This window comes from Xenopus tropicalis, chromosome 5 (assembly GCF_000004195.4).
Source record: "Xenopus tropicalis strain Nigerian chromosome 5, UCB_Xtro_10.0, whole genome shotgun sequence".
NCBI classification, from domain to species: Eukaryota; Metazoa; Chordata; class Amphibia; order Anura; family Pipidae; genus Xenopus; species Xenopus tropicalis.
In genome coordinates, this window is record NC_030681.2 from 130,428,149 (window position 1) to 130,455,676 (window position 27,528).

At 39.9% G+C, this 27,528-nt stretch overlaps 1 protein-coding gene across 1 annotated transcript; it reads left to right on the forward strand.

Moving 5' to 3' along the window:
* Positions 1-4,229: 4,229 nt before the first annotated feature.
* On the forward strand, positions 4,230-26,754 carry LOC101730654 (kyphoscoliosis peptidase). Its single transcript, XM_012971430.3, has 10 exons — positions 4,230-5,172; positions 7,423-7,470; positions 7,620-7,664; positions 8,899-8,958; positions 15,106-15,188; positions 17,504-17,612; positions 19,376-19,493; positions 21,932-22,102; positions 23,727-23,917; positions 24,080-26,754. The coding sequence occupies exons 1-10, from the start codon at positions 5,076-5,078 to the stop codon at positions 26,008-26,010; spliced, it is 2,853 nt and encodes a 950-aa protein (XP_012826884.2). The 5' UTR covers positions 4,230-5,075; the 3' UTR covers positions 26,011-26,754.
* Positions 26,755-27,528: the final 774 nt, after the last annotated feature.

The following is a 27,528-nucleotide window of genomic DNA, read 5'->3' on the forward strand; positions in this document are numbered from 1 at the left end:
ATTTTGTCTTGCTTGAAAATCCCCAATCAAATTGATTTCTTACAATACCATTTTCTTTCATTATACAAAATCAGCTATTGGGTGCAGACCCCCTGTAAGGCTAAGGCTGATGTCAGACATGGCGTAATCTCGGCAAGCATTTTTCGGCATACCATTCTCGGCAAGCATACGCCCTCTGCCTCCTGCCTGTGCCTGCACCAGAATGAATGAGAACACGAAAGTCTTACGTTTTTATACGTATTTTGGCTACATGTGCCTGCACCCGAACGCATGGGCGTCCGCAGAAAATTTTCCAAGGGGGGGCAAGTAAGCTAGCATCATCCTACAACAGACAAATATATATATATACATATACATGATGTAAACTCTCACTGGGGGCCAGACTGGAGTGGCTTTCAGGAGGTCGTGATGTCACAGTCACGTGACCAGAATGTGGGCGGGGACAGTTTGAAGTCACTTAGGGGCATGTCCAGCGCCTGTACCTTCTATGGAAAAGCCCGCCTCCTCACAGTGCCACATGAGAAACGGGGAGAGGAGTTGAGGTGAAGGTTGTAGTAATAGGGGGCATGGACGGTGCAGATGTGTACAGATAGAGGGGCTGCGAGTGGAGCTGCGCTTACAGAACTGGGGTGGGTGTGAGGGTCGTACCGAGCGGCTACAGGAGCTACAGAAAGGGCTTCAGGGAGCGGCCGGTGTGATGCGTCCAGTTGTGCGGCCGGAGGCGGGGCACCCTTTCATTTGTTTGGGATTTGGGGGGGGAGGCATGGGAGTGTGTATGTGTAGGAATGCTTGGGGTGGGCAGGCTCTCTCTTAGCGGGGCAAATGGATAGGAGCAGCGATAGTGCTGCACATGTACATGTAGACAGAGGGCAACTGGAGTAGAACAGTATATAGTGTTGCACATATGTAATATAACTAATAATATCCCGGGATCGTCTCTAAAATTACAGTCCTGTGTTTGGACTCACTGGCCAGTTCCAACCTGTATGGAAACAACATCGGTGCGGGAAACATTCACAGGAGACAGTGGTTTATTTTATGAGGGTTGAGCAGCTGCACTCAAACCCAACATAACCCTGTGCCATGTAAGCGCCTATGGACCCTCCTCAGACAGCTGCCGCTGGACTGTCTGCTGGCCGTAGGTGGTGCTGCTATCAGGTGGCGCTGCCTCTGACGTCACGAGTGGGAAGTGCCGGGGAGATGCTGCAGCCGGCAAGTCAGAAGTCCGACTGAGGTTTTTTTTGCTACTTTTCCAGGGGGGCATAGGCGGAGGGTGACTTTTTTGTTTGGGGAGGCTAAAGATGGCCCATACACAGACTGACCTACAGCTAATGTGAGACTTAGTGGATTCGCTGCTGGTGTAAAAAATTAACCTCCCAACTACCTCTTGCCGTTCCCACTGACTTCCAGGGATACTGTACAAAAGTGCGGGGGGTGCTTTTTTTTACCCTAAAACGTTTAGGATGTAAAAGTATTCATACGTGCACTTCCGTTAGGGGATCTGCAAACATTTGTGTTTGTGATCAGTTAGCTTCAAGGGCTAGTTCGCATTCGAATTCACTTTTATTTTTAATGGTTTTTCAGTTATTTAGCTTTTTGTTCAGCAGCTCTCCATTTGGTATTTCAGCAGCTATCTGGTTGCTAGGGTCTTATTTACCCTAGCAACCAGGTAGTGGTTTAAACAAGAGATGGGAATATGAATAGTTAAGGGGCCTACTTGGAAAAATAAGTAATACAAAATTATAATAATAATAAAATTGTAGCCTCACAGAGCAATATTTTTGGCCCCCATTTGAAATCTGGAGGGCAGAGGCAGAGGCAGAGGCAGAACAAATTATTCAAAAAAATTAATTAGGAAGACCAATTGCAAAGTTGCTAGGAATAGGCCATTTCATAACATACTAAAGGTTAACTTAAAAGTAAACCACCCCTTTAGATATGTTTATGTTAGTTTTATAGCAAGAAAGGCAGTGGGTACTGACTCCCCATTATATACAGTGAGACGCAGTCCGTATTTACAAACCCAGCACATTATATACAGTGAGACGCAGTGGGTACTGAGGGCAGATATTCAGGCCCTGGCACTATAACACTGGCACTGATACACAACATTGGCCCCACTGTAACTTACTATAAATGAACAAAACAATGACAAAAAAAAAAAAAATAGTAAGTGCAAAAAACAACAATAAATATATAAACACACAATGAGCTTTTTCAGAGGGAAAGAGTTAACTTACCCTCCATCTGTTAGGGTAGGGGATAGATTATAAATTATTATAGATGTCAGGTCAGGCAAAAAACAATTTAATGTCAGCTAGTGATTCTTTAGAACTGTATAGTACCTGTGTATAGTACCTGTGTATAGTGCCTGTGTATAGTGCCTGTGTATAGTACCCGTGTATAGTGCCTGTGTATAGTACCTGTGTATAGTGCCTGTGTATAGTACCTGTGTATAGTGCCTGTGTATAGTACCTGTGTATAGTACCTGTGGGATGAAATCTGCAGCAAAAGTTGAGAGTTGGTTCTTAGGTAAAGTTACAGCTGCAGATTCTTCTGCAGATTCTTTTTGCAAAATATCCCGATCCCTGTGCGCATCTGTGCTCTGATTGGTCAATTTTACTGTCTGTCAAGAAAGCTGTGCTCTGATTGGAGAATCCACAAGAGGAAAGATCCAATCGGAGGGGGGGGGCAAGTGCCCCCTCTTGCCCCCTTCTGTGGACACCCATGCCCGAACGTATTCCATTCATTCGGGTGCAGGCGCAAGTAGGAGGCGTAGGGCAGTATTTTCGGCAAGCGTTTTTCCGCTTGCCAAAAATATTCATCCTACACCTCGACTGGCATAAGCCTAAGACATGCAGAGACACAAAGAGCTCATACAGCCAAATCTATTAATGCCTTTTGCCCACTTCATAGATCAGCAGTTCCTTCCTAATGAATCATTAACTCAATAAAATAACAGAACATGGGGCTAAAATACCCAATATATGGGAAATGTGCCACAGACCAAGGCAAGCAGCAACCCTCCCAATCTTCAGCCTTGGCTTCCATCCCACAGTCTAAGTTTTAAGTGATGGTGCAACGGTTGTTATCTGGGAATGTGTATTGAACAGTATGTCCAGACAAGGAAGGTGACAAGGAAAGAAATAAAACAACTGACGGTAAGTGTTTTCTCATTTCTCATTATATATGGAGCTGCCTAAAGTACTTCAGTGCCAGCATGGAACGATGGCCCTTATGGTTAGTAATTATATAATATACAAAAATCTGTTACTGGGTAAGGCAATTATTGCAACCAAATTCTACTACTGCATAAATATGTAACTGAGCCCTGCCTAAGATTGGATTTACCAGCCAGTTGGCATCCCTAGCTCTAGCTAATACTTTATGTTACTGAGGATTTTTTGCACTTTTAAACTGCAGTCAAATCAGTTTCCCTGTATTTGTCAGAAGTCTCCTTGATTTAAGCCCCTGTCATCCAGTTCGCAAAGTACGAAAAATACGAAATATTTTTTGGGTGCCTTCAATGGTGCCCAATCAAAATCTTTTAACCGGGCCGATCGGCGAGTTGCCCGATATCCACAGCCTTTTGCGATATCGGCTGTCTCGCCGAGTCCCCATACACGCACCGAATATCGTACGAATCATCGGTGCGTGTATGGCCAGCTTTACTGTGGGTGAGCTGACATGTACTGGTACACCCTTTACGTCCCATATCATATGTATGCTGTGCAATGGTATTCAGAGTTTTGCTGGCCTTTATATCCCCCCTATATATCCCTATATATTCACACACATACCCACTGTGTCTCATTATAAGTTGTATGGAGGAGTTAGAAACAGGACTGAATCCCTAAGATGCTAAAAACAGCGAGTCACCACCAAGCAGCAGTTGCCTGTTATGGGGTGTCATGTTCTATATCAATAAGTGTTTGGCCAGACTCATCCACTACCATAGACTGCCCTGGTCAAAAATATTGTTCTTTTTATTTTATTGCTTTGTGATCATGTCATGAAAGAATCAGACTCTCTTACTCTTTTTTTTTTGTATTCAGAGATTAATAGTGATAATGTTAAATATCTTTATTGTCTCTACATTATAGCCCATAAACTCTTATCCCAGTCTGGTCTTGCACACTAGGCAAGAGGAGGAGCCCCCACTAAAGTAACCAGAACCAAGTGCATAAAGTCTTATCAGAGTGTTCTGCAGTATATTGTGCGCTGGTGCTGTATCAACAAATGCAAACAGCTTAGAGAAGAGGATTTCAAACCTTTGTAAGAGCATCATATGAGATATTTGTGTAGCATTTTTACACCAGTATTCCAGCTGCAGGTAACTGGCCTGTAAAATTCATTATGGAACATCGTAATGACCAGTTATGGACTTTAAAAGCAACAGACATGCGTGTTACTGCTTAGTAAACCAAGTGAGCTTTATATGTAGCATGTCTGGCCACTAGGGGTGCAATCTCACCAGAATCCATTGAATAGATATTTCCTTTTATCTTGCTGGAGAAATGAACTAATGTAGCTTCACACAGCTGAATGGTTTAATTAGAGAAAACATAGTTACTGGCCATGTAGTATTAGCAAATGCAATTAGTTCTATAAGTGTGCCAGTTATTTGCAAAGATACAAACTGCACATAGTCATTTAGATAAGTGATATTGATAAGCAATGTCACACAGCTCAGGGATTTTATTGAGTTCAGTCCATAAATTGCTGTTTCTGCTACCACTGACGATGGTACAAAGTCTTCCCGTGTATGACAAGGGTGCTATATACCGCTCACATATTCTGAGGGCATTAAGTTGGTCAAATAAAATTTCAAGCGTGCACGGTTACCTGTGAGAGCTGCCAGGCTAAATAGCAATCAGTTCAACTTCAGCTCCAAAGGTTAAAGGAACACACCCAAATTCCTCTTCTAAATGGGTTTGTTTTGCCACAGAGCCATAAATACATTGTGCCTATAAACTCCACTCACATCACAGTTTAAAGTTCTGCATTTTTAATACAAGGAGCACAATAGCGTACCAGGAAACTAGGGCACAATTTCATCTTTTGAGCGACACACTATGGCGCTACACCAACAGCTCAGCCTGTGGCAGAAGATATTTTTTGGAATCCTTTGCTTCCCACTGCTCCCCATCTACTTCTGTGTTACTTACCTGTGTGAGTATTACATTCCTCTGTCTGACTAGAGATGTCCAATACGCTCTATTCAAGCTGTTGTTGGACTACATCTCCCAGCATGCTAGAGGATTTCTTGTTGCATATCATTTTATGAAATGTTTCTATTAATGCTGTCGGTTCTAAAGTCCGACCAACCCATATGAGTCCAAGATCCAAGTCTTATTTTTCACCTAACCTAGTAATTGCATATTAGGGTTGGCTTGGTGAGCTTTATCTAGTGAAAAAGGCTGATTGGCTTCTATATCCTAATGGCACCTCAGTATATGAGGCTTACCAATCAGTAATAATGGCAATCATTGAATGTAATCTCATTGTGCCCCAGGTCACAGCAAGATGAAACTCCAGTTTCTGGTAGTTGTGATTCCGCTGGAAACTATGAACTGGATTATTTTACACTTACAGAATATTAGAGGTTTTGGCTAATGTCAAACTTGGGTTTTTCTCCACCAACAGAAGAACCGCAGTGGAGAAACAGCAATACTTCTGGTAACAACCCATGCAGGCAATTATTAACATTAAAGGCAAATGCCTGTCAACCAAGGTAGATGTTGCCCCAAAATCCACCCTGTGTGCGCAGTGATGGGTGGTTGCATTAAACTAATTAGCGTCACACCGGTGGGGAAAACTAGATTAGACACTAGACTTAGACAACTAATACCAGCCATTAAAAGGTGTTTAACATTAACTTTTAGAATGTTATAGCATATCCTATTCCTAGCACACTGCAATTGGTGTTCTTTATCTTCTTCTTATAGTTTTTGAATTATTTGCCTTCGATTTATACATCTTTCCAGCTTTCAAATGGGGATCCGTGACCCCGGCAGTAAAAAAAACTGCTGCTCTGTGAGCTTACGATTTTATTATCACTGTTACATTCCTTAACTTTCTATTCAGTCCCTCTCCTATGCAAATTCCAGTCTCTCATTCAAACCACTACCTGGTTGCTAAGGTAAACATTACCCTAGCAACCAGAGAACTGCTGAACAAAAAGCTAAATGACTAAAAAGAACACAACAAAAACAAAAAATGAAAACCAGTTGCAAATTATCTTAAAATATCACTGTCTATATCATACTAAAAATGAATTTTAACAACCCCCTTAACCCTAACAGCTATCTCTCAGAATCAGAGTATCAGCGACCCTAAAGAAAATCAATGTAAAGTGAGCCACGTATTTATAATGGCAATAAAAGCTGTTATATAGTGATGGCAGCACACTATACAGTATTTACATAAGCTGTTTGGTATTTATATGAGTTCTGGTCAAACCCCAGATATAACCGTGTCTCATAGCCATTTTAGGCAATAATTAAAGGTTGGTGAGTTTATGGATGTCCTCCCAATTGACTTCAGACTATAGGGTAGGATAAACATTTTTTATGGACCCTGAATGACAAATCACATTCCTACCCCTATCCCCATTGAGTAAAAAGCTCAAAGAAGTACCCAGAAAGATCATGTTGATGAATCTAGTTGTGCCCCTAAAGCACAAGAAAGTGGAACAAATGTTATTGTCCAATGTTGACCACTCCATATGTTTTACTTTAGTTTGCATTAATAATGGTGTAACTAAGGCAAAAAGGGGGGATACAGTGGTATGGGGGAAACCTATGTAAACTAAACTGAATTGTTACCTTAGACCAGTGATCCCCAACCAGTGGCTCGTAAGCAACATGTTGCTCCCCAACCCCTTGGGTGTTGCTCCCAGGGGCCTCAAAGCAGGTGCTTATTTTTGAATTCCTGGCTTGGAGGCAAGTTTTGGTTGCATAAAACCCAGGTGTACTGCCAAACAGAGCCTTCTGTAGGCTCCCAGTCCACATAGGGGCTATTAAATAACCAATTATTGCTCTCATTGGCACCACTAGGAACATTTTTCATGCTTGTGTTGCTCCCCAACACTTTTTCCATTTGAATGTGGCTCATGGGTTTAAAAGGTTGGGGATCCCTGCCTTAGACTTTAAAAGTGTTTTTTCGGCAGTTGTATTAGGTTTGGGCAAGAAAGTGAATTTCTTTCTTCACAGCAGACTTTTCAGAGGAGTATTATAAAGGTGTTAGATGTCATGGCAAGGGCAATAACCAACTTAAGGCCAATATAATGGGCACATGGATTAGGTTATATAGTGATTTTGTTTGACATTTGGTACTGAAAGCTCTAAGCTTCTTGTTCTGTTCTTTTACATTATCATTTTCCCCACAGCATTTACATTTGCTGTCTTTTAATGTTGCCAGGCTTCAAAAAGAAGATAAATGAGCTGGTGGAAGATAACATAGATATTGGTAAGTTACATCCCCTTACTAACATCACTTGGTTATGTGATTATTTACTGGCTTTGTACTATTAGATGCTTGCTTTATTTATACTCAGTGTTCTGCTCAATGTTGATTGGTTGGTATTGCATTCACCCTAAAAAAAATATCATCTGCAGGTCAGGTGGAGGGTGCCCATTTTATTCAGAAGAAGGAGACTACAGGTATGACAAAAAGTAACATGTATATAACTGTAAATGAACCTGGCAACAGAAAACATTGTTATTTTCATGTATACCATGAACACAGTTATTATGTTTTGTATGCAGGTTAAACTGAGAGGTTCTGAAATGCAGTGGATAGGGTAGATAAATAACTGAACTAGATGGGTAAATGATACAGGAAAGAAGGGGTTTAACAATTGAGTGGACAGCGTTGAGTGAATTCAGGCACATGGCTAGAGGTTAGGCTGGCATAGAACCAAGATAAAGGGGAGTAAGTTTTAAGTGTCTGGTACTGTGGACTAATTGAAGTGTAAAAAATGGCCAGTTATGAGGCCTGTTAATATGGATTTCCATGAGTATCTTTGATAGTACTTTCACTATCCTGCCACACTAGGTTCAGAGGAACGGTATGATTGAACAATGGAAAAGGAATGATTCAGGTCCATTGACCAATAGCAGTCAATAATAATTTCATTTGCATTGGTCACTCATTCCTTATCTAATCTAGGGGTAATTATGTCTTCCATTTGTTAAAGGTTCATTCTCCCCTTTGTCAGCCCTATGAGAAGGTTGGGGGATAACAGGGGCGTTAAACAGAAACAGACCCTCACCGTGCTTTACTTATTCCCCCAAATACCATAACGTACAATGTATGGTTGTGTCCAGTGGTCCCCTTTGGTTAAGTACCTCTAAACCCTGCACATATCTGGCCCCTAGAAATTTCAGTACAATTATCACCTGGGATGACAGTAGACTCAGGTTTATAAGCAAAGGTGGGGTCAAGGGGATTTCTACCTGGTGAGAAGTGAATGTGGTAGCCAGGCCCGGACTAGCAATTTGTGTATTCTGGCAAATGCCAGAGGAGCTTATATAAAATATAAATTGCCATAGACAGTTGCTATTTAGTGGGCTGGTTTTTGAATGGCAGTCCAGGCTTGGTGGTTGCCATGTCACTGACCTTGGCTACGCATACCCTTATAGCACCCTGCTTCATAATTCAACTATATTTAGGGCAGTCTTGACTTTCTCTTTTGCTGCCTAGACAATATATAAATACTGCATAAAACTAGTCAGGGTATAGCACAATACAACTATATCATAATATTCTTCCTTGTATAGTTTTTATGACTGTCTATAGAACAAATAAAATGTTCTTCAATTAGACAAGACGCCGCCGTGAGATTACACCCAGTATTATGCGAAATAATAACTTTCTTTATTTCCCTTCACACAGAGGAAGATGGAACGTTCTGTGCAAACGGAAAGAATGAAGAAAAATGTCACACTGAATTCAGTAAGAAAATAATTGAATTCAAATAGGAAGCCGGCACATCTCTAACAATATTCAGCAGTATTCCAGGGTTACATTCGCTGCAAATCTGCTCACGATTACTAAAAATCCTGCAATAACACATACATACTCTGCTACAGCTTTATTAGCTCGACTAATCTCAGCGGGGCCGATAGGAACCCAACTCAAGTTATATTTCATATCCATTTGTGCCTTACAGCTGCATGTTCTCCAGATTCCTAATTTGTGGTTCTCCAAAGGGAGGTTACGGCACTGCTTAGTCAGTATGTGTCTTCAAGGGCAGAGATTTGTTACTGTTTAGATGGTACCGGCATATAATTATATACTTCATAACTAGTGAGATGCATTTAATAGAGGGTGAGAGCAGAAATACTAATTGAGCAATTTGTTTAACTGTGGAACCACATGGATTGTTTATTAGCTCATAGAATCTTCTGAATTCTGCTTCAGACATATTAAGCCTGAGGTCCTCCAGCTGCTGCTGAAGTGCAATACCCAGTGAAAAGCTGTCTGAATTTAAATAGAGTGGGATACAAGAGCAGCTAAAGTGCCCTACATTGGTCATCCCAGACAGGATTCTATCATATTCTTTTGTTTATTATATTCTTATTGTATTTGAATAGAGGTCTGGATCACCAAACAGCTCTCTAATCTGACCTGTCAGACCAATTGCATGTTTGTTGAAGTCACAATGCAAGTGTTTGTTGCTGACATAATTCATGCACTGTTTTTCTCAGCTTTAATTCAGTAACATATTTCGATCTTAGAGATATACAGCTGAAAATGAAACTTTTTTTAGAAAGGCATTATTATTTATGACAAAATCAGATCATTATGGTTTATATTGTAGATTATAAGGAAAAGGTTTTACACCTCATTAAAAAAGATTGGTGCCCAATACTTAAAGTCAGCCTCCTAGACAAAGAAAATAACCACAGAGCTGAATAGGTGATTACAAATGATATTTTTTCAATACAGGTATTGAACCCGTTATCTGGAAACCCATTATCCAGAAAGTTCCCAATTACGGGAAGGCCATGTCCCATAGACTCCACTATAATCAAATAATTCACATTTTTAAAGATGATTTCCTTTTTCTTTGTAAGAATGAAACAGTACCTTGTACTTGATCCCAACTAAGATATAATTACCCCTTATTGGGGGCAGAACAGCCCTATTGGGTTTATTTAATGGTTAAATGATTCCCTTTTCTCTGTAATAATAAAACAGTACCTGTACTTGATCCCAACTAAGATATAATTGATCTTTGCTGGAAGCAAAACAATCTATTGGTTTTATTTAATGTTTAAATGATTCTTTACTAGACTTAAAATATAAAGTTCCAAATTACGGAAAGATCCCTTAGAAAACCACAGGTCTCAAGCATTCTGGATAATAGGTCCCATACCTGTATTTTATCAGATTTGTGTTCACATGCAATATAATATCATATAATATTAACTGTAATGCAGGCAGACTACATACACCTTCATAGGCTCCAAATTATTTACAAAAGGGACAGCAGTCCCCAAAGAATTCAATTTATTCAGCTTCTGACATTTTGCTAATGACTACATAATTCTTTTTTGTAATTATCATATGACAGTTGTGCCTAAAGCAGTGACAGTAGATGTGCCCAAGATAAGGCAAATACTAATAAAGATTTGCATCAAATTATCACCTAGGTATGCACACTGGGGTGCAACTGGTTAGTCCTTAGATAGATAGGCTCACCCAAACCTGCGTTGCTTTGGTTGATATTTTTTTAAATTTGTTACTGGTGGCACAGTTTTTATATACATGGCAGGTTTGTTAAGTAATTTTATTGTACATTTGGTACGATAGGGCCCTGATGCCCATTTACTTTAGTTGTGCTGTGTGCAGCACAGTGTGACAGTATAGGGCACATATGTAGATACGCTCGGCCATCAATGTATTTGCTTTAGCGAGATTTAGCCATATGTGAAATACATGGTTACTGGCTGTTATTTGGGGACTGTTTTCCATTTCGTAGATAATAAGTGTTGATAATTAATTCAATATTAATAATAATATGAATTATATGTATTATATACAGTATATACTCTACATGTATTATACACCTTCATAGGCTGCAGGATGGCTACAAACACAATCATATCCTGATGACTGGCTATATAAACTAACATAGGCTGCAGCTTGGTTATGTACGCATAGGCTGCAGGTAGCTAAATAAACTATATAATAGGCTGCAGGCTGACTACAAGCACTTTTATAGGCTACAGGTTGGCTACATACACCATCATAGCCTGCACGTTAGCCACATACACTGTCACATCATTATATGTTACAGGATGGCCAATAAAATTCTCATGGGCTGTAGGCTGGCTACATGTGGGGTTGTGGGGTACAGACTTGCCACATTAACCCCCTTGGGCTACATCTACCATCATGGGCTACAGGTTGGCTAAATATGCCACTTGAATAAGTGGTGAAACATCTTCAAGATTACTCAGCAAATCCAGTTGCTTTAGATTTATCACTAACTAGATAGTGCACATAGATTTCTTTTAGGCCATATGCCTTCAAATCCATAGAGACTGTACAAAGACTAAGAATCCAGAGGGTTTCCTTTGGTCTGCATAGGGTTAATACACGCAAGCTGTGGCAGTACTATAAAGGTTATGTTTACCTTTCTGGAACAGGAAATACTGTGTCTATATGTTACTTCAACAAATGACAGGTGCACATTAAATGACGTTAAATGCCCAAACCAGATGCCCTAATGCCCGTGTAATGATTTTTCACACAGCACTGAAGTCTCATGATTTAAACCTACGTTTATATTTAATCCACATAATATCAGCACAGTTGCACTTATTTCTAATGTTTAATGGAAGAATAGTAAAGTACCTAGTAGAATTAAGTCTAAAACAACTGGACATTTCACCACGTTTTCAAGAAAAACTCCGGTTGTTTTAGACTTAATTCTACTAGATACTGTATATCATGACTAAAGGTCGATAAAATGAGCGTTATTTATAGAATGCGTTAAAAATGTTATTAATTTTTTGCAACTTAACGCTCAATTAATTAAAAGGACAGGTGTCATAATTAAGAAGCGATGTTCTTTGCGTTATTTAACTCGCGATGAGCGATTTTCTTGTGTTATTTCCCGCCACGTGCGATATTTAGCGCACGATATTACGCTTGTAACCATTACTTTCTGAAAACTACTGTTCTGAAAATGACCATTTCCCTGCAAACTGGAGGCTGCATCACTCTAGGGCCAACACAGACTTGAATAAATCCCACTGCAAAGTCCTTATTGTGTTGCCAAAAGCTCATGACCTGTACTTTTCTATAATTCCCGCCTGCCCCAAGTAGGTGTTAATATTCGCACAGATTAATGCGATATTTTGCACGTTTAATGCTTCATATGTGTTTGTGAATCATGCGTTAGTACTATTTCTATTCGCTAAATAATGCAATGCATTAGAAATAATGCTGATGTGTTTTCTTGTGCATGCGATATGTCTTAACGCATGCGAAATGACTTTGATGAATTGGTACTTATTTATCGCATGCTTTTTAACGCAAAAAAAGCATGCTATAAGCGCTATCGACCTTTAATGAATCAGCCCCATAGTGTATGTCCAAGTTGCATCTGACACAGCAGCACTTGCATCTTGATGCAAATCGGATACAAGGCTAAAGAGCTGATGTTAGACACAGCTAAAGGGCTGATGCGCCAATGCTATGCTAAAGCGTTACATTGCTGGCTGTTTAGGGCAATGTTCTTTAATATATGTTGTTACTAAATGGGTTAATATTCTGAATAGTGTTAGTCTGAATTTAATGAGAATCTCTTTTTTTTTTCCTGGTGTGGTCCGACTCCCCATTCTTTCATGGACATGCACTTTTCATGCCGACAGGAACCTCTTCCAGTGCATTAATCATTTCTGAAAATGCAAGACATTTCCCTATCTTTCAGAAAACATAATTTCATTGAATATGCTATATTTGCATACAGCACTTTCTGAAAATGGACAATTTTGGCAGAATTGTATTATAGGATATAAATCATGCAAAATGAAATACTGCACTATGTCACACTAACAGAACCCATCTTTTTTTTTTTTCCTTTTCGTTTTTTTAGGGTGTCGTAAAGTTGTCATTCTTAACATTAATGCATAGTTTCTCTGGTGTAATAATATATAGTTTTGAAGCAATGAGAACAGCCTTTAGCTGCTAAAAACATTTTTATGTTCATGGTTATTGTTGTGTGTATGATAGTCAGTAGTAGGAGATGAAATCATTGTGGGCCAGAAGCTACTGCTCCCACATTCCATTTACTAGTTACCATCTGTCCTATTTCTAGTATGCTATGGGCCTTGTTTCTCATTAAAGAAGGGTTAAATCAGGGGTCTCAAACTCGCGGCCCGCGGGCCATTTGCGGCCCTCGGTACAGTATTTTGTGGCCCGCACCAACGCCTTCTCAAAAGCAATGAATGGATCGCGATTTTTATTGCGATTCAAGGGATAATGCAAGGCACGGCGGGAGCTGCTGATTGGGGAAATGACGTTATGCCATCATAACAGTTATTATGGGAAGAAGTTCTGTGTGCACAATTAGCTGCTAAGGAGCTAATTGTGCACACAGAACGTCTTCCCATAATAACTGTTATGATGGCATAACGTCATTTCCGCAATCAGCAGCTCCCGCCCGCCGTGCCTTGCATTATCCCTTGAAAGCCAATTTTTTGTGAAATCCCTTATGCGGCCCAGCCTAATCCTGACTTTGCCTCCTGCGGCCCCCAGGTAAATTGAGTTTGAGCCCCCTGGGTTAAATACTATTATAGCTTACTTATTATAGCTTACTTTGACATGGTTGGGGAACCCACAATTAATCTGCTTATTTATAAAGTGTAGTAGGCATATAAACCCTGCTCAAAGCTATGTGTTGGTAGCAACTTACATAAAGGATCCTTAGACAGAAGTAGGGGAGAGCATAGATTAGAACTGATAGTTATCTAATGTTCTTTCTCAGAGTTTCTAAATCCATGTGATAGATAGGATCATGAGACCACCCTTACTTTGACTTGAAGGTCTATGTGTGATCCAGATTTGGGGTCGGTGTCCCCAGTACAAGTCAAATTATGAATTGGGTTATTAGCTAGTGCAGTCTTAGAACACAATATTGCTCTAGCAGCAGGAGGCAGGGAGGGCTAGGTAAGCAAGTAACCCCATTTTTTGGCTTGTGGTGCTGGTAACCCCATGACACAGTCACTATTACAGGGACCTGAAGAGATTAGATATATATGTGAACAGTTAATGTACTTTCTTTATAAATAAATAGTTACTATTTCAGAGCCTCTGGTGCTCAACATATCAGTGCTGTAGCAGTAAAGACACACCAAATACATTGTCTTCTGTCTTTTTAGATTTAAATTAATTTGTCCAAGGACCACCATTAACTCATAACTACGTTACAATAGTCAGTCAATGATTCAGTTATTGTTCCAAGTATATTGAGGGCAGCAAATATGCACCTCAAATTTCTGTCCAACTGGTTTTCTGCTCTCGTCCACCCTAGGGGGACCAGCCCCACAGTTTGACAATCATTTCTCTAATCCATTATACAATTTACAACCTACATGCAAATATTTTCATAACATGTAACATATTCATTAGAGTCTCAAGCTCCAGATCTCTTTATGCCATGTTCTTTTTTTTGCAGATTGAAAAAACCACTGGGCATACAGCTTAATGTGGCAATACACAAGATGATAAAAGCTGCTTAATTGGCCTGCCAATGGTCCTTTCTAACCATGATCTGGGCAAAAATTGGCCAGATATCAATTGTCAGGTTTAATCTTCCCATCCAACCAGGACCCCATTGACATGTCGATGTGGTACTCATCCAGTGCGCCTGTAGGCCCCTCTAAATCATCCAATCATTGTTCACTGTGCCCAGTGTATAGGTGGCCAAATTGAGCCCAGTTGTTTAATTGAATACATTTGCACATTGTTCGTAACAATGACCATGTCACTTTTTTTAACAAGGTATGAATTCTGCAACCTAACATATATACACAGATGGAGCCATATGTTGTTGTCACTAACAGTTTATTTTCTTTTGCACTACAGAGTATCCATGGGACAAGAAAAACCTAAAATCTCTGCAGGTAGATCTTGAGACACTGGCAAAGCTGGATGCGTACGCTTTAAAGGTATAATTAACCTTGTTATTGTTTATATATAAACCTGCACAATTAAACTACAATATTAATTCATTTAACTGTGATATAATTAGTGCTAGTAAATGAATCATTAACTCTTCTGTATTTAACTAAACATTACAGCTGTGTAATGTTTGAGTTGGTTTGTTTTAAAAAAAAAAAAATGATGTATACACTGAATCAAACAATACTGAGGTTGCTTCTGAGGCTAGATTGTATATAAGAATAGATGGTCTAAAGGCAGGCCCGCAGAAGATGTGTTTGGTGATGGTGGGTTTTGGCTTTACGCAAACCTTTTCTTGCCCCAGTTTCAATGCAAATGACAAATTATATTGGTTACATAGTGTATTGTTTAGTCCCCTGTATGTGGTGTTTGTCAGTGCATTATTGTGATATATACAGTTGACAAGAATTTATAGAAATTATCTATACCAGTGCTGTCCAACTGGCGGCCCGCGGGCCGCCCCCCTCTGTGTGGCCCCCCACCTGTCTGGCTGCTTTGATGGCTTACCTTTGAGTAAGCATTAAATGGTATCAGTACTGAGATTAACTGGCCCCCTGCATGGTTCTCACCTCAGATTCAGGCTGTAATCCCTCTGTATTGTTTAAACATGTAATCCCCTGTGTTGTTCACACCTTTTAATACCTGCATTGTTGACCCCCTGCAGTGTTCCCACCTCAGGCTCAGACTGTAATCACTCCCATTGTTCACTTCTTCACACCTCAGACATAGGTACTGTAGGCAGAGTATGGCACATACAGCCAGCATAGGGCAGGTAGAGTATGGCACACACAGGCAGCATAGGTCAGGGAGGGTATGGCACACACAGGAAGGGTAGTGCAGGCAGAGTATGGAACACACAGTCAGGGTAGGGCAGGAAGAGTATGGCACACAGAGGAAGCATAGAGAAGGCAGAGTATGGCACACACAGGCAGGGTAGGACAGGCAGAGTATGGCACACAGAGACAGCATAGGACAGGCAGAGTGCTGCCTGTGTGTGCCATACTCTGCTTGCCCTATGCTGCTTGTGGGAGGTGAACCTGGCAGGGGTTTGTTGTGGGAGTTTGTTAGCAGTTGGAAATAGCCATTAAATGGTCCCTAAGGTGTGTAATTATGTACTGGGGGTTGCTCTGCTATCCACAAGGGAGGAGGAGGCATATGGAATTTAAGGGTATATCTTAATATGACATAATTCTTTCACATATGAATGATGGTTGATATCCCCACAGTAAGGACCAAGCATTTGGGATTTTGCTGTGCTACCACCATTGTGATAAAATAGGTGTGGTTTGAAGTGGGTGTGGTTTCAAAAAGGGGAGTGGTCAAAACTGGCTTCCATTAGCGGCCCTCCACCATGTATGCTAGAGAAATTTCGGCCCTCGGCACCGTAGAAGTTGGACAGCACTGATCTATACAGTATATACTGTAGGGGGGGGTAAAGGTTTTGTTTACCTTTTCTTTAGGTAGTATCCATAAGGGTCAATCCAGCCAAGGACTGGGCCTTGTTTTCTACAGTTTTCCTTTGCAGGTTAAAGTGTTTCCTAGCAGTTCTGTAGTTGACTAGGCGTATCAGGTGACTCTAGTCTTTAGAAGAGAAGTCCCTATGTACTCGGTCTCTTTGGGCCCCACTTGCTGAAGGGGGTGGTTGGTGCTTGAAAGCCTTATGTGGAGGTAGAAAGCCACAGAAGGAGAAATCATTGTGAGGAAAGATTTGTAAGCACTTGCTCTAAGAGTGAGAGATAGTATCCATTTACAGTTACTAGAGCAGCCAGAGGCTCCGATGAGGAATTTAGTTTGTTACATCCCGGTGTTGTCTGCCAGCATAGGGACTCAAGTCTTGAGCTAGTCCCCCGTTTAAGGAGTAAGCACCACTTTGAGAATCCTTCTAGTTCTGGGGACTAGTTCACCTAAGTGAGTACTACCTCAGGGTGTTGCCAATGCCTATTTAACATTATAAAGTGGATTAAAATGTTTAAAAAGTATCTTAAAGTGATTGAATATTATTAAAAAATTAACAAATAAGTAATAGGAATATCACTTAAAGATGCCATACTCAATGAGCACTCTGCATTCCAAGTTTAATGTAGCTTCATACTCTATCTAGTCTATAGAGTCAGCTTTTGTACTGAATACTATTATTCCCTATGAAGACAATTTACCTAAAATGGGCTTGTCTATGACATGTAGATCACAGAAGAGAAATTTCAGTTTTCAGTTTTTTGGGGATGATTTTTGCCACTGTGGAATGTTTCTAAATGGAGTTTGATGTTCATCTGCTTGGCTTGTTGTTCATCCTTTACATTAGGTGAATGGCCACAGGACCCTTGAACTCCTAGTAAAGGACCTTCTTTGTGAAGCTTCCACAGACTTGGAGAAAACACGAGCCATCTGGATATGGATATGTCATCACATAGGTGCCTTAAACTACTCATGATGTTTCCTTAATGCTGAAAAGCTGATATTCTCTCTGAAGGGCCCCAATAACCTTCTCTTTAGCAAAAGAAATGTATGAACAAGACATTTATTCTATACAAAATGACACCAAATGGTGTCAAATGCATTAGTACAGCAGAACTTAGTGACTGTGGAGCACTAAGACACCAATGTGGTGTGGTACACATTTTTATTTATAAATTTCTTTTGCACCCAATAAATGTTATTTTTATTTGTGGAACTGCTATTGTTTTGTACTAAAGAGGTAGAAAATGTAGTCAGTAACTGACGAACTGAGCTCTGTTTGGGAGTCATTTTGCTTGTCTTGGCTAAAGTTTTATTTAGTTGTTTTACCTCCAATAAGAAAAAAATATATATATATATTATAATTAATTATGTAGTTTTTTTTTTTAATTTTTATTATCAATTAAGCTGGCCAACATGTGAACAGCACCTCTGCACTGTTGCTTCATTTGACATGCCAAGTCACTAGCTGAAACCAATTAGAACTAAAAATACTTTATAGTCACTGTACCCAGGGGATGGTCTCTCACTGCAAATATTCTTAGTCTGGAGGTAAAGTGATACCAGTGGTGGAACCCTCAGGGTTAGTTATTGAACTCCCCAGTGACTTCCAATATCCTTATAATATACAATAGGGGGTACATTATCCCTTATAATTCATGAGTGATACTCAGGGTTCCCTGTATAACTCAGCCTGCAGCCTTGTGTCTTTATATGGTCACAGAACTTATCAGTAACTTCTAATATCCTTATAATTTACAGAAAGGAGTGCATTATTCCTAATAACACACAAGTAAAACTCAAAGTTTCCTCACCTGTATAACTGTGTAGATGGTAATATAAGGGATAAGAGTAGAAAATAGAGAGAAAATGCAGGGAGAAAGTCTGGTGGGGGGATTAGTTGTATTAGTTTGCTTTTAAATTCAATAAATACCATCAAAGGAATCAATGTTGTATCATCATGTTTAATAGGTATTTGCCAGAGTTGTTAAGTAATTTCTTAAAGTCATTCTTCTTGTTGCAGTTCTGGAAGGCACCCTGTCAGGCTGGAAACTATGAGTGTCCAAAAGGTTTAGGGAGTAATATGCCACAATTCCAGTCTTGGTTTCCAGGGGCTTGCTATACATAAATCCTGCAGTCAACATTATTAAAGAAGCTGGCATCATTTTAAGTGCTTCTCTTGAAATATAACTTAGAAATATGATAATAAGTCATACATTTCATGTGCCACTACACTAGTGGACAATTTTGGTGCAGGAAAAGTGGCACAGCCAGTAGTACACAGTCATCTGTTAGAAGATGCAAGGAAAAGTTTTGACTTAGCAATCACAAGTGCATAGTTATTTCTGTACATTCCCTCTCATTGCTTGATGTTGGTATTGCCACCTAGCCAGCAAATACCCAGCCAGGCCAGAATTACAAATTTAACAGTAACTTGCTTTAGTAACTTTACTTGCTAGTAAATTGGTAATCCATAGTTGTTCAGCCCCTGGCATACCCCAATCAACGGTCCCCACTCCCCCTCTATACCCCTGGATCACTTTGTAACCCTGCCCATTCCCCCAGTTTCTGCCCACCCCTTTGTATCAAAACACCACCACCCATTATAAAGTACACTGTCCTGTATGCAGAACCAGTGCCTCTACAGGTCATAAAGAGATGGTGATTTTTATGCTTTCATCCATAGGCTAAGGTATGCTTTTGCTTTTTTTTTTACTAGAGTATGATGTGGCTGAGACAAAAAGTAAAGGTTTGGTGCCACCTGATCCAGATGCCACTTTTCAGAGCAGGAAGACGGTCTGTGCAGGTTACCCCTTGCTGTTTCAGCGGATGTGCAGGTAATGGGCTCTGAGGGAAACAGTTTTGTTTACATTAAACCACTTGCTCTATCACAGACTAGTTTGTGAAGTAATTTGTAACCCAACCATGTACAGCAGGGATGCATTAAGCTATACAAGGCCCTAGGCAAGCTAGGCTAGCCTAGGCTGAGCACTATGAGTACTGGGTAAAATCCAGCAATAACTGGACTAACACTCATTCACAGACTGGCTGAGCACTATGACCGCTATGGCAACTGAGTAGCCATGAGTCTAACACCCTGCATTTAGGGGTTCCTCCTACAGGGGTTGCTCCTACAGTTTAATCTTATGTATAAAGGGAACATATTGACCAACTATTCTTTTCTCACCGTAACTCATAACATACAAGGCAGGACTTGCTTAACCTCTGGAGAAATTGCTCTCATGGAGGGTTGCTGTGCCAATAGATAATAGGTTTATTAATCATGCTAAAGGTTTTGCCAATGAATATCCAGGTCTCTCCCCCTGAGCCAAACATTCTTTTCATGTGGAGAAAATGTACCACTGTTAGAGCACACCTTAGTAAGTCACCGGTAGAATATGAACCTGATACTTACCAGCACTTACTGACTTCCCATTATAGGCTTAGCTATTCCTACAGCTAGCTGCTTGCCTGCCTATGCATGGAATGTTTATGTGAATGAACACAACATCATATAATCTTTTGCCATTACAGCTATTTAAGGTTAATCCTTTTCGGCTAATTAGGATGGCTCTTTCCTCATACAGTTTGGCCCCTTTTAAAACTTGTGTAGCAGTACATAGGACTTCCCAAAAACTCATATATGTAAACTATCAAACGTGTCTTTAACCATACTGACCATAAACCCCAAAAGATTTAACAGTTTTGTACCGCTCTTTTTGATTTGTTGTATAAGGGGATTTGTAATCTTTAACAAATAATACACAGACAGCATAAAAAAAACAACAAAAAAAAAAACAATTTATTTACATTTTGAGGACCTAAGTCATCCCCTAGCAGAAAGTATCCAGGGGCCAAAACTGTTTGGTTCTAGGGAAGTTAATTTCAAGGATGACTGTTTGATAAATTAATGGAGCCCAAGCGCTGATGTGATTATAATGAGACATAAATAACCTTCTGGTCAGACAGAATGACTGCTGCTGTATGACACCAAACACCTTCTTCAGTACGTTCTGGCTCCCAATCTTATCTGAGACACTCAAATATCTTCCCAGTGCAATATAAAATTGTTAAAAAAACACATCTGTTCTCTTTGTACTGTGACAAACGTCATCTTATGAAACGTTTCTAGTGATGAGCGAATCTGTCCTGTTTCGGTTTGCCAAAAAATTTGTGAAGCAGCAAAAAATTTGAGTGACTTTTTTAACGTGACTGCAATGTTTGTGATGCAACTGCAACTTACTGAATTGACTTTTTTGACGCAACTGCAGCCTTATTGACATGGACACGACTTTTTTCTCATGCCAATTTTTCACTTTCATGAAAAAATATGCCAGTGCTGAAACTGGAATTTCGGAATTCATGACTGACAAAAAAATTTGCTCATCACTAATGGTTAGTCCTATGTCTGGCCTGGGATTCAAAATAATCCCTGGCATTTGAGGTACACAGAGGCCTAAACTAGTGCTGGGCGGTATGACCAAAAATTTATATCACGGTATTTTTCAAAATTATATCGGTATCACGGTATTTGACGGTATTTTTTTTTCCCCATGCATGATTAGGTGACCACCCCAAACACCCCCCTGCCACCCCGCCACCCCCCCATTCGCACCCTCCCCACCACCCCAAACACCCCCCCATCCGCACGCACCCCCCCCCACCCCACCCTACCCCAAACACCCCCCCATCCCCTTCACATAAATATAACCCCCCACCCCAAACACCCCCCCATCCCCTTCACATAAATATAACCCCCCACCCCAAACACCCCCCCATCCCCTTCAAATAAAATATAATTACTGGCCAGGCAGCCGCAGGCACCCCCGACAGCTCACATTGGTATCCGACTCTGAATGATGCGTCCTATCGATGGCGCTGACATCACGTGCGCACCCGGAAGTATTTGGAAAAATTGCCAGGAAGCGCGCACACCGGTATGGGGGTATGTAAAAAATTTATAAAGTTTTTTTTTTTAAAAACGGTGTTCGGTTTTTACCGGTATACCGCCCAGCACTAGCCTAAACAACCCTCACCAACCCAATAAATAGTGACTGTCTATGGCATCTTACAGCAGCCTCTCTGGCATTTGACACAGCCTCATTTGCTTCGGGTGATTGGTCTCCAGAACCAATGGGGTAGTGCCAGTCGGGGGCTGATTAGTGCATGTGAATATATCCTTGCATAGACATCTCTGCAAAAATATCATGAAAATAGCAACTATTGTATAATAATTAATAGAAAGTGTGCTCATATTTTAACAAAGTGTTTGTAGCCTCGCAGACATCCAGTGTGAAACAGTGTGTGGCTACAGGAAAGGACAGACGTTTTCTGAAGGGCCTGATCATGCATGGAACGTAGTGTATCTGGAGAGCGCTTGGCACTTACTGGACAGCACAATGGGAGCAGGTTATATTGATGACAGCATAAACAAGTTTACATTTCAGTGAGTATTAAGAGATGTAATTATGCTCTCTTCCATGGGCTCAAAAATATATACTGTATATACTCGAGTGCCATAGGTCCCTCTAGACTAGCACCCTCTCTCCTTTGTGTGCAAATTAGGCCACCCGCAACCAGACCCTCCAGTGCCTGTTGTTTTTGTTGACCCTCTTCTCCACTTACAGAGCTAGTTTACTGTTTTCTTTGAAATAAATATTTATAAACCTATACCCCACTGATGCCTTAATTAATGTAATTTCATTGGTATTTTTTTGATTATTGAAACTTAGCAGTAGCGGCTGCATTTCCCACCCTAGGTTTATACTCGAATTAATAAGTTTTTCCAGTTTTCTTTGGTAAAATTAGGTACCTCGGCTTATATTCGGATCGGCTTATACTCGAGTATATACGGTATATGTAACTTGTGGGTACTCCGTAAAGAGTGAAGGTCGCATCAGTGGATAATGATGCCAAAAAAAGATGTTTTTAAACAGCTTTTTGTTGTTGGGTTAGGTATGTATTAATTCAAAGATTAAATATTATTATTAAATATGATATCATGAACCTCATTTTACTAATATGTGTGTACAGCGCTGTGGAATATGTTGGTGCTTTATAAATAAATGTTAATAATAATAATAATAATAATATGTGTGTGCAACTGTGTGCAAGGAAAAAATTGCAATATAATATGATTGCCCTGACATTTTCTTGCTCTTTGCTCAAATGCATCCTTCTATTATATTAAAGGAAATGTAAACACTCAAAACAAACAAATGTAAACTGCTCTTCTAAGTTCTTTTGCAATTTCCATTCATTATTTTTTCAAGATAGTAGCAGTTAATAAAACTGTTAATACAATGAATCTGAAACAACGGTGCCACCCTCATTGGCTGAAAAGAATTTTCATGAGGAAAGGAACATCTTGTGATGTTTTGCTGCTGAAAAACTGAAGTTATTGACACAGAAAAGAGTTATCTGGCATTTCCCTGGCCAGTTCAGTGCAATATCTCAGGAAATTCATTTTCAGCCATCTGTAACCAGTTGGAGGAAATGGGCTGCAGGTGGTGCTGTTTTTACTGCTAAAATCTTAAAAAGACAATTTTATATGCATTGCATAAGCGCTTAGAAGGGCAATTTTACATTCATTTGTGGATTTACATTTTATGTAACATGAATGAGATGCTAGGAACATGGTGAATCTTGAAAATATTCCTGTACTTTACAACTGCCATTGACCAGAAGTAAAGTCCAGGGCTACCTTTGCATAATAAAAAGTGAGCTAAATGTATTCACTCTAAAAATTGTATGTAGTGCAGGTGGAGCATTACACACTAGCTAGTTGAAAGTTGCTATTATTCTTGTTATTCATAGCTGCAATATGCATCTTGACCCTAATGACGGAACAATCAATAACACCTCAGTCAAGGCAGCTATTGGTAATTTGTGACTAATCTATTGGTTGAACCATAATTCACAACACCCCAAATGCTTTCAGCTGTCAATGGGGTGCTAGGACTATAGTACAATAACATCTGTAGAATTGCAGCCTGCCTATTCTTTGTATAGGGTTTACTATTTTCTTTTGCACATGGTTATTGGCATTTCAAGCATTCTAACCATTGCAGATACAATGAATTCTATTTCCTGACACACCCTGCCCTCTTCATCGAAGATCACTTCCCAGAACAGATGCATTACCAACTCCTCGAGTCTCCTCTTTCTCAAAAGCAATTTGAAGAAAATGTACAGCATAGAAGCCACTTCTACACCCTTGGGCTGGGCTCTTCCCACCCTCATACATCTGCCATTGAGACAGGTAATTGGCAAACATCTGGATATAGTTTTAACAGAACTGGGGGAAATTATTTTTCTCCTTTTCTCTGAACCACTCACTTGAAATATTAATTTACTGTATATTACCCTCATTTCATTTTTAAAATCCATGTCACTAATCACTGTATATTCTTTTTCTCTCTAGTGAAGGGAAAGGCCTCGGTTACTATTGAGAGAAGTCAACACATAAAATTCATCATTACCCTAAATGAAACAGAGATGCCAGGTTTGATAACATTGACAAAACACGGGACTATATTTGATGTATACCCTCAAAAACCTGGACAGCATCTTTTACAGATATTTGCCAAGAGACCTGGTTCAGATAAAGCCTATCATTTAGTTCTGGATCACATAATAGACTGCAGAACAGTGAATAACAGTTTAAAGATTCCTAAGAGTCTAAGCAATCCTGTTGGCCCAAGCTGGATATCAGAGAAAGCAGGGCTCATCCAGCCCTCACACGTTGATCCAGTCATTCACACAGAAGATGGGCACTGCACTATTGGGTTTGATCTAGACAGACCAATGAAGCTCACCAGCAATTTAAAATCTGATGAAGTAAAAAACATTCTGAACCATGTCATACAGAAGCGGCAGAAACATAAAGTTGAGTTCCAAGTTCATCTCCCACAGGCTGGTTCTTATGTTCTGCAGATATTTAGTGGTTCCTTTGGCTACATCTGCAACTATCTCATAACCTGCTCCAATACCAAGGTAAAATGCAATCCTTTTCCTGCTGCTCTTCTTAATCCAGTTGGTCCAAACCCAGATACAGAGAAGCTCGGCATTCATCCTTCTTCCCACCCTGATCCAGTGATTAATTCCAAGGATGGATGCTGTAATATCAGCTTTGCACTTGATAAAGTCCTTCATATCACCAGTTACTTGAAGTATAATGATGTGAAACCACTTGTACGAAATCATATAATCCAGAAGTCCCAAAAGAACAATGTTACATTTGATGTGCGTCTTCCACAAGCTGGTTCCTATGTACTCCAGATTTTTGGTGGCTCCACTGGTTATATCTGCAACTACCTCTTGATTTGTTCCAACCCAAATACAAAATGGCCTCCTTTCCCTGCTGCACTTCATAACCCAGTAGGCCCAAATCCAGAAACAGAAAAGGTTGGACTGTTCCAGCCCTCACACTCTGAACCCATCATTAAAACTGAAGATGGCTGTTGCATTATTTGCTTTGAATTAGACAGAGTGCTAAAATTGACCAGCAGCTTGATATCTGAAGACGGTCAAAACATTCTCAACCACATTTTACAGAAATGCCATACGGATAGGATTGAGTTTCATATTCGTCTTCCACAAACAGGTTCTTATGTTTTTCAGATATTTGAAGATACTATTGGTTATATCTGCAACTACCTCTTGACTTGTACAAACCCAAATGCGAAATGGCCTCCTTTCCCATCTGCACTTCACAATCCAGTTGGCCCCACCCCAGAAACAGAATCTATTGGACTCCTTCAGCCTTCACATCCTGATCCAATCATTGAAAGTGAGAATGGCTGTTGCACCATAAGTTTTGAACTGGAACAAGATTTATGTGTTTTTCCTACATTACATTCTGATGAAACCCTGATGACACCTGGAACAGAACACCGGCACACCTTTAATATGCAAAAGCACAATACCATTGAAATTATGGTTCGCCTACCTTGTGCTGGGACCTATGTTTTACGTGTAAATATAATGCCTAATGATAGCAACGTATATACCTCACAATGTAACTATCTTATTCATTGTACCAATGCTTCAGTCAAATGGCCTGTGTTCCCTTTGGCATATGAATCTTGGGCCAAGAATTATGAGCTGGTAGAACCTTTAGATGGAGTTCTTCCAGAAAACAGCCCCATTCACTTTAAGCTCCGGGTTCCTGAAGCGGAAAGTGTATCAGTTAAAGCTAAAAAATTTGTCCCTTTGAGTCTTAATGAAAAGGGATTCTGGGAAGGAACCTGTAATACAAATGATTGTAAAAATGTATATGTCCTTGTTTGCCATAAGGACCAGCCAAATTCTTGTGACTACATCTTGCAGTATGATGTGGACAACAGACAATAAAACTATTGTGATATTTTTGTTTGTACAAAAATAAGAAACCATATTACCTGTCCTTATATATTTGTAAATATGTAAATACCATACTGTCCAATGACTGACAATACCCTAAATTATTTACTTCTAATTTGTGCTGTCTTGTTGTATTTATTATATTTATGTAAGCACTGCCAAGCTGGCAAGTTTTCCATTTTGAAAGTATCTTTCTATATAGTGTTTGTTCCTTGCCCACTGTCTTCATGGGTTCCTTATTTAAAGGAGATGTTCTCTGCCACGTGGCGCTATCTCCCAGGATTCACCCAATCACCTTGCACAGTGAAGCCACTTCTCTGAGTTGCCCTTTTGTTTTGTTTTAATACAACATCATGAAGACATTGAGATTGTTCCAAGTAAAGATGAAACATGCAGTTGAAAAGAAATGTTTGCTAAACCTGCTTTTTTATTATTTAGTAAAGTCCTACTTTATTTCATGGTAATAATGTTGGTTTACAGGGGTAGCACTGTGATTAGAACTGCTGTTATCTTGGGCTTTAACCCAGGACACTGTGTGGATATATTCTTCCCTTTTATGAATGGGTTACCTCTGGGTGTTTCCCTTTCTTCCCTCAGTCTAAAAGCATAATGGTGGGTTAATGGCTTCTTGTGAAACCCTAGTATGCTTGTGTGACTGTAGTAGAACATTAGACTGTAAGCTCTGCTGGAAGAAGGATGATGTGAATGAATAAAATGCAATATGCTGGCACTAGATATAAAGTATAATGATTCATTTGATTTCTGGGATCTAACCGAGACATCCAGACTGTCCTTGGTTCAGTACTTGACTCTTTGGGCACAATCCCCCAGTGTCCCCGTTGATTCAATGAGTCACAGCAGTAATTGGAGTAAAGTTTTAATGTTCCATAGTGCGGTGAGCAGGAGTCTCAGCTTGGGGCTATTTTTCTGTACAGCTGTCTCTTCCCGGTGTAATCTTCCTTTGCTTGTTAATTTGCAATTTTCTGCTATTCTCTCTGTTTCTACCAGGGCCATACTTATTAATTTCTCAACTTAAAATGCCCTTAAGTTTGAATTTTTCATAGGCAGCCCCTATTAAAACTAGAAGTCTGAACATTAATAAAAAGTACATAGTGTATGACTTTATGGGAAGCTTCTGTTCCCATATAGCACAATGAAATGCATTTTTATGCATCCCCTGCCACAAATTGGGAGAATAAATTGCTTTATTCCCTGTCTTCAGGGAAAAGCTGGCAATATGGCAGTGGGAAGCACAGGTTCAGAGAGTTGCCCTACATTAAAGTGTTTTAACTTTTCTCCATACCCCTTGGCATAATAATTAGCTTTAATTGGATAATACTTTCTTAACTCTTACTTGTTTCTTTCATTCTTTAATATTTTTGGCTTAATTAAGTTTAGCCTTTGAACCTTAATCTGCTAAAAAATTACCTTTATTAAACATATTAAAACAAGAACGACTGGGTGTGAGTAAAGTCCAAAGCATGTCCCATTAGAAGTGAAGCACTTTGA

Bases quoted from the DNA above. Each gene is read 5' to 3' on its own strand.
- LOC101730654 (XM_012971430.3), top strand. From the start codon at position 5,076: ATGGCGCTACACCAACAGCTCAGCCTGTGGCAGAAGATATTTTTTGGA. The intron at 15,189-17,503 runs GTATAATTAACC...CCTTTACATTAG, and splicing joins TGGATGCGTACGCTTTAAAG to GTGAATGGCCACAGGACCCT. The intron at 17,613-19,375 runs GTGCCTTAAACT...TTTTTTTACTAG, and splicing joins ATGGATATGTCATCACATAG to AGTATGATGTGGCTGAGACA.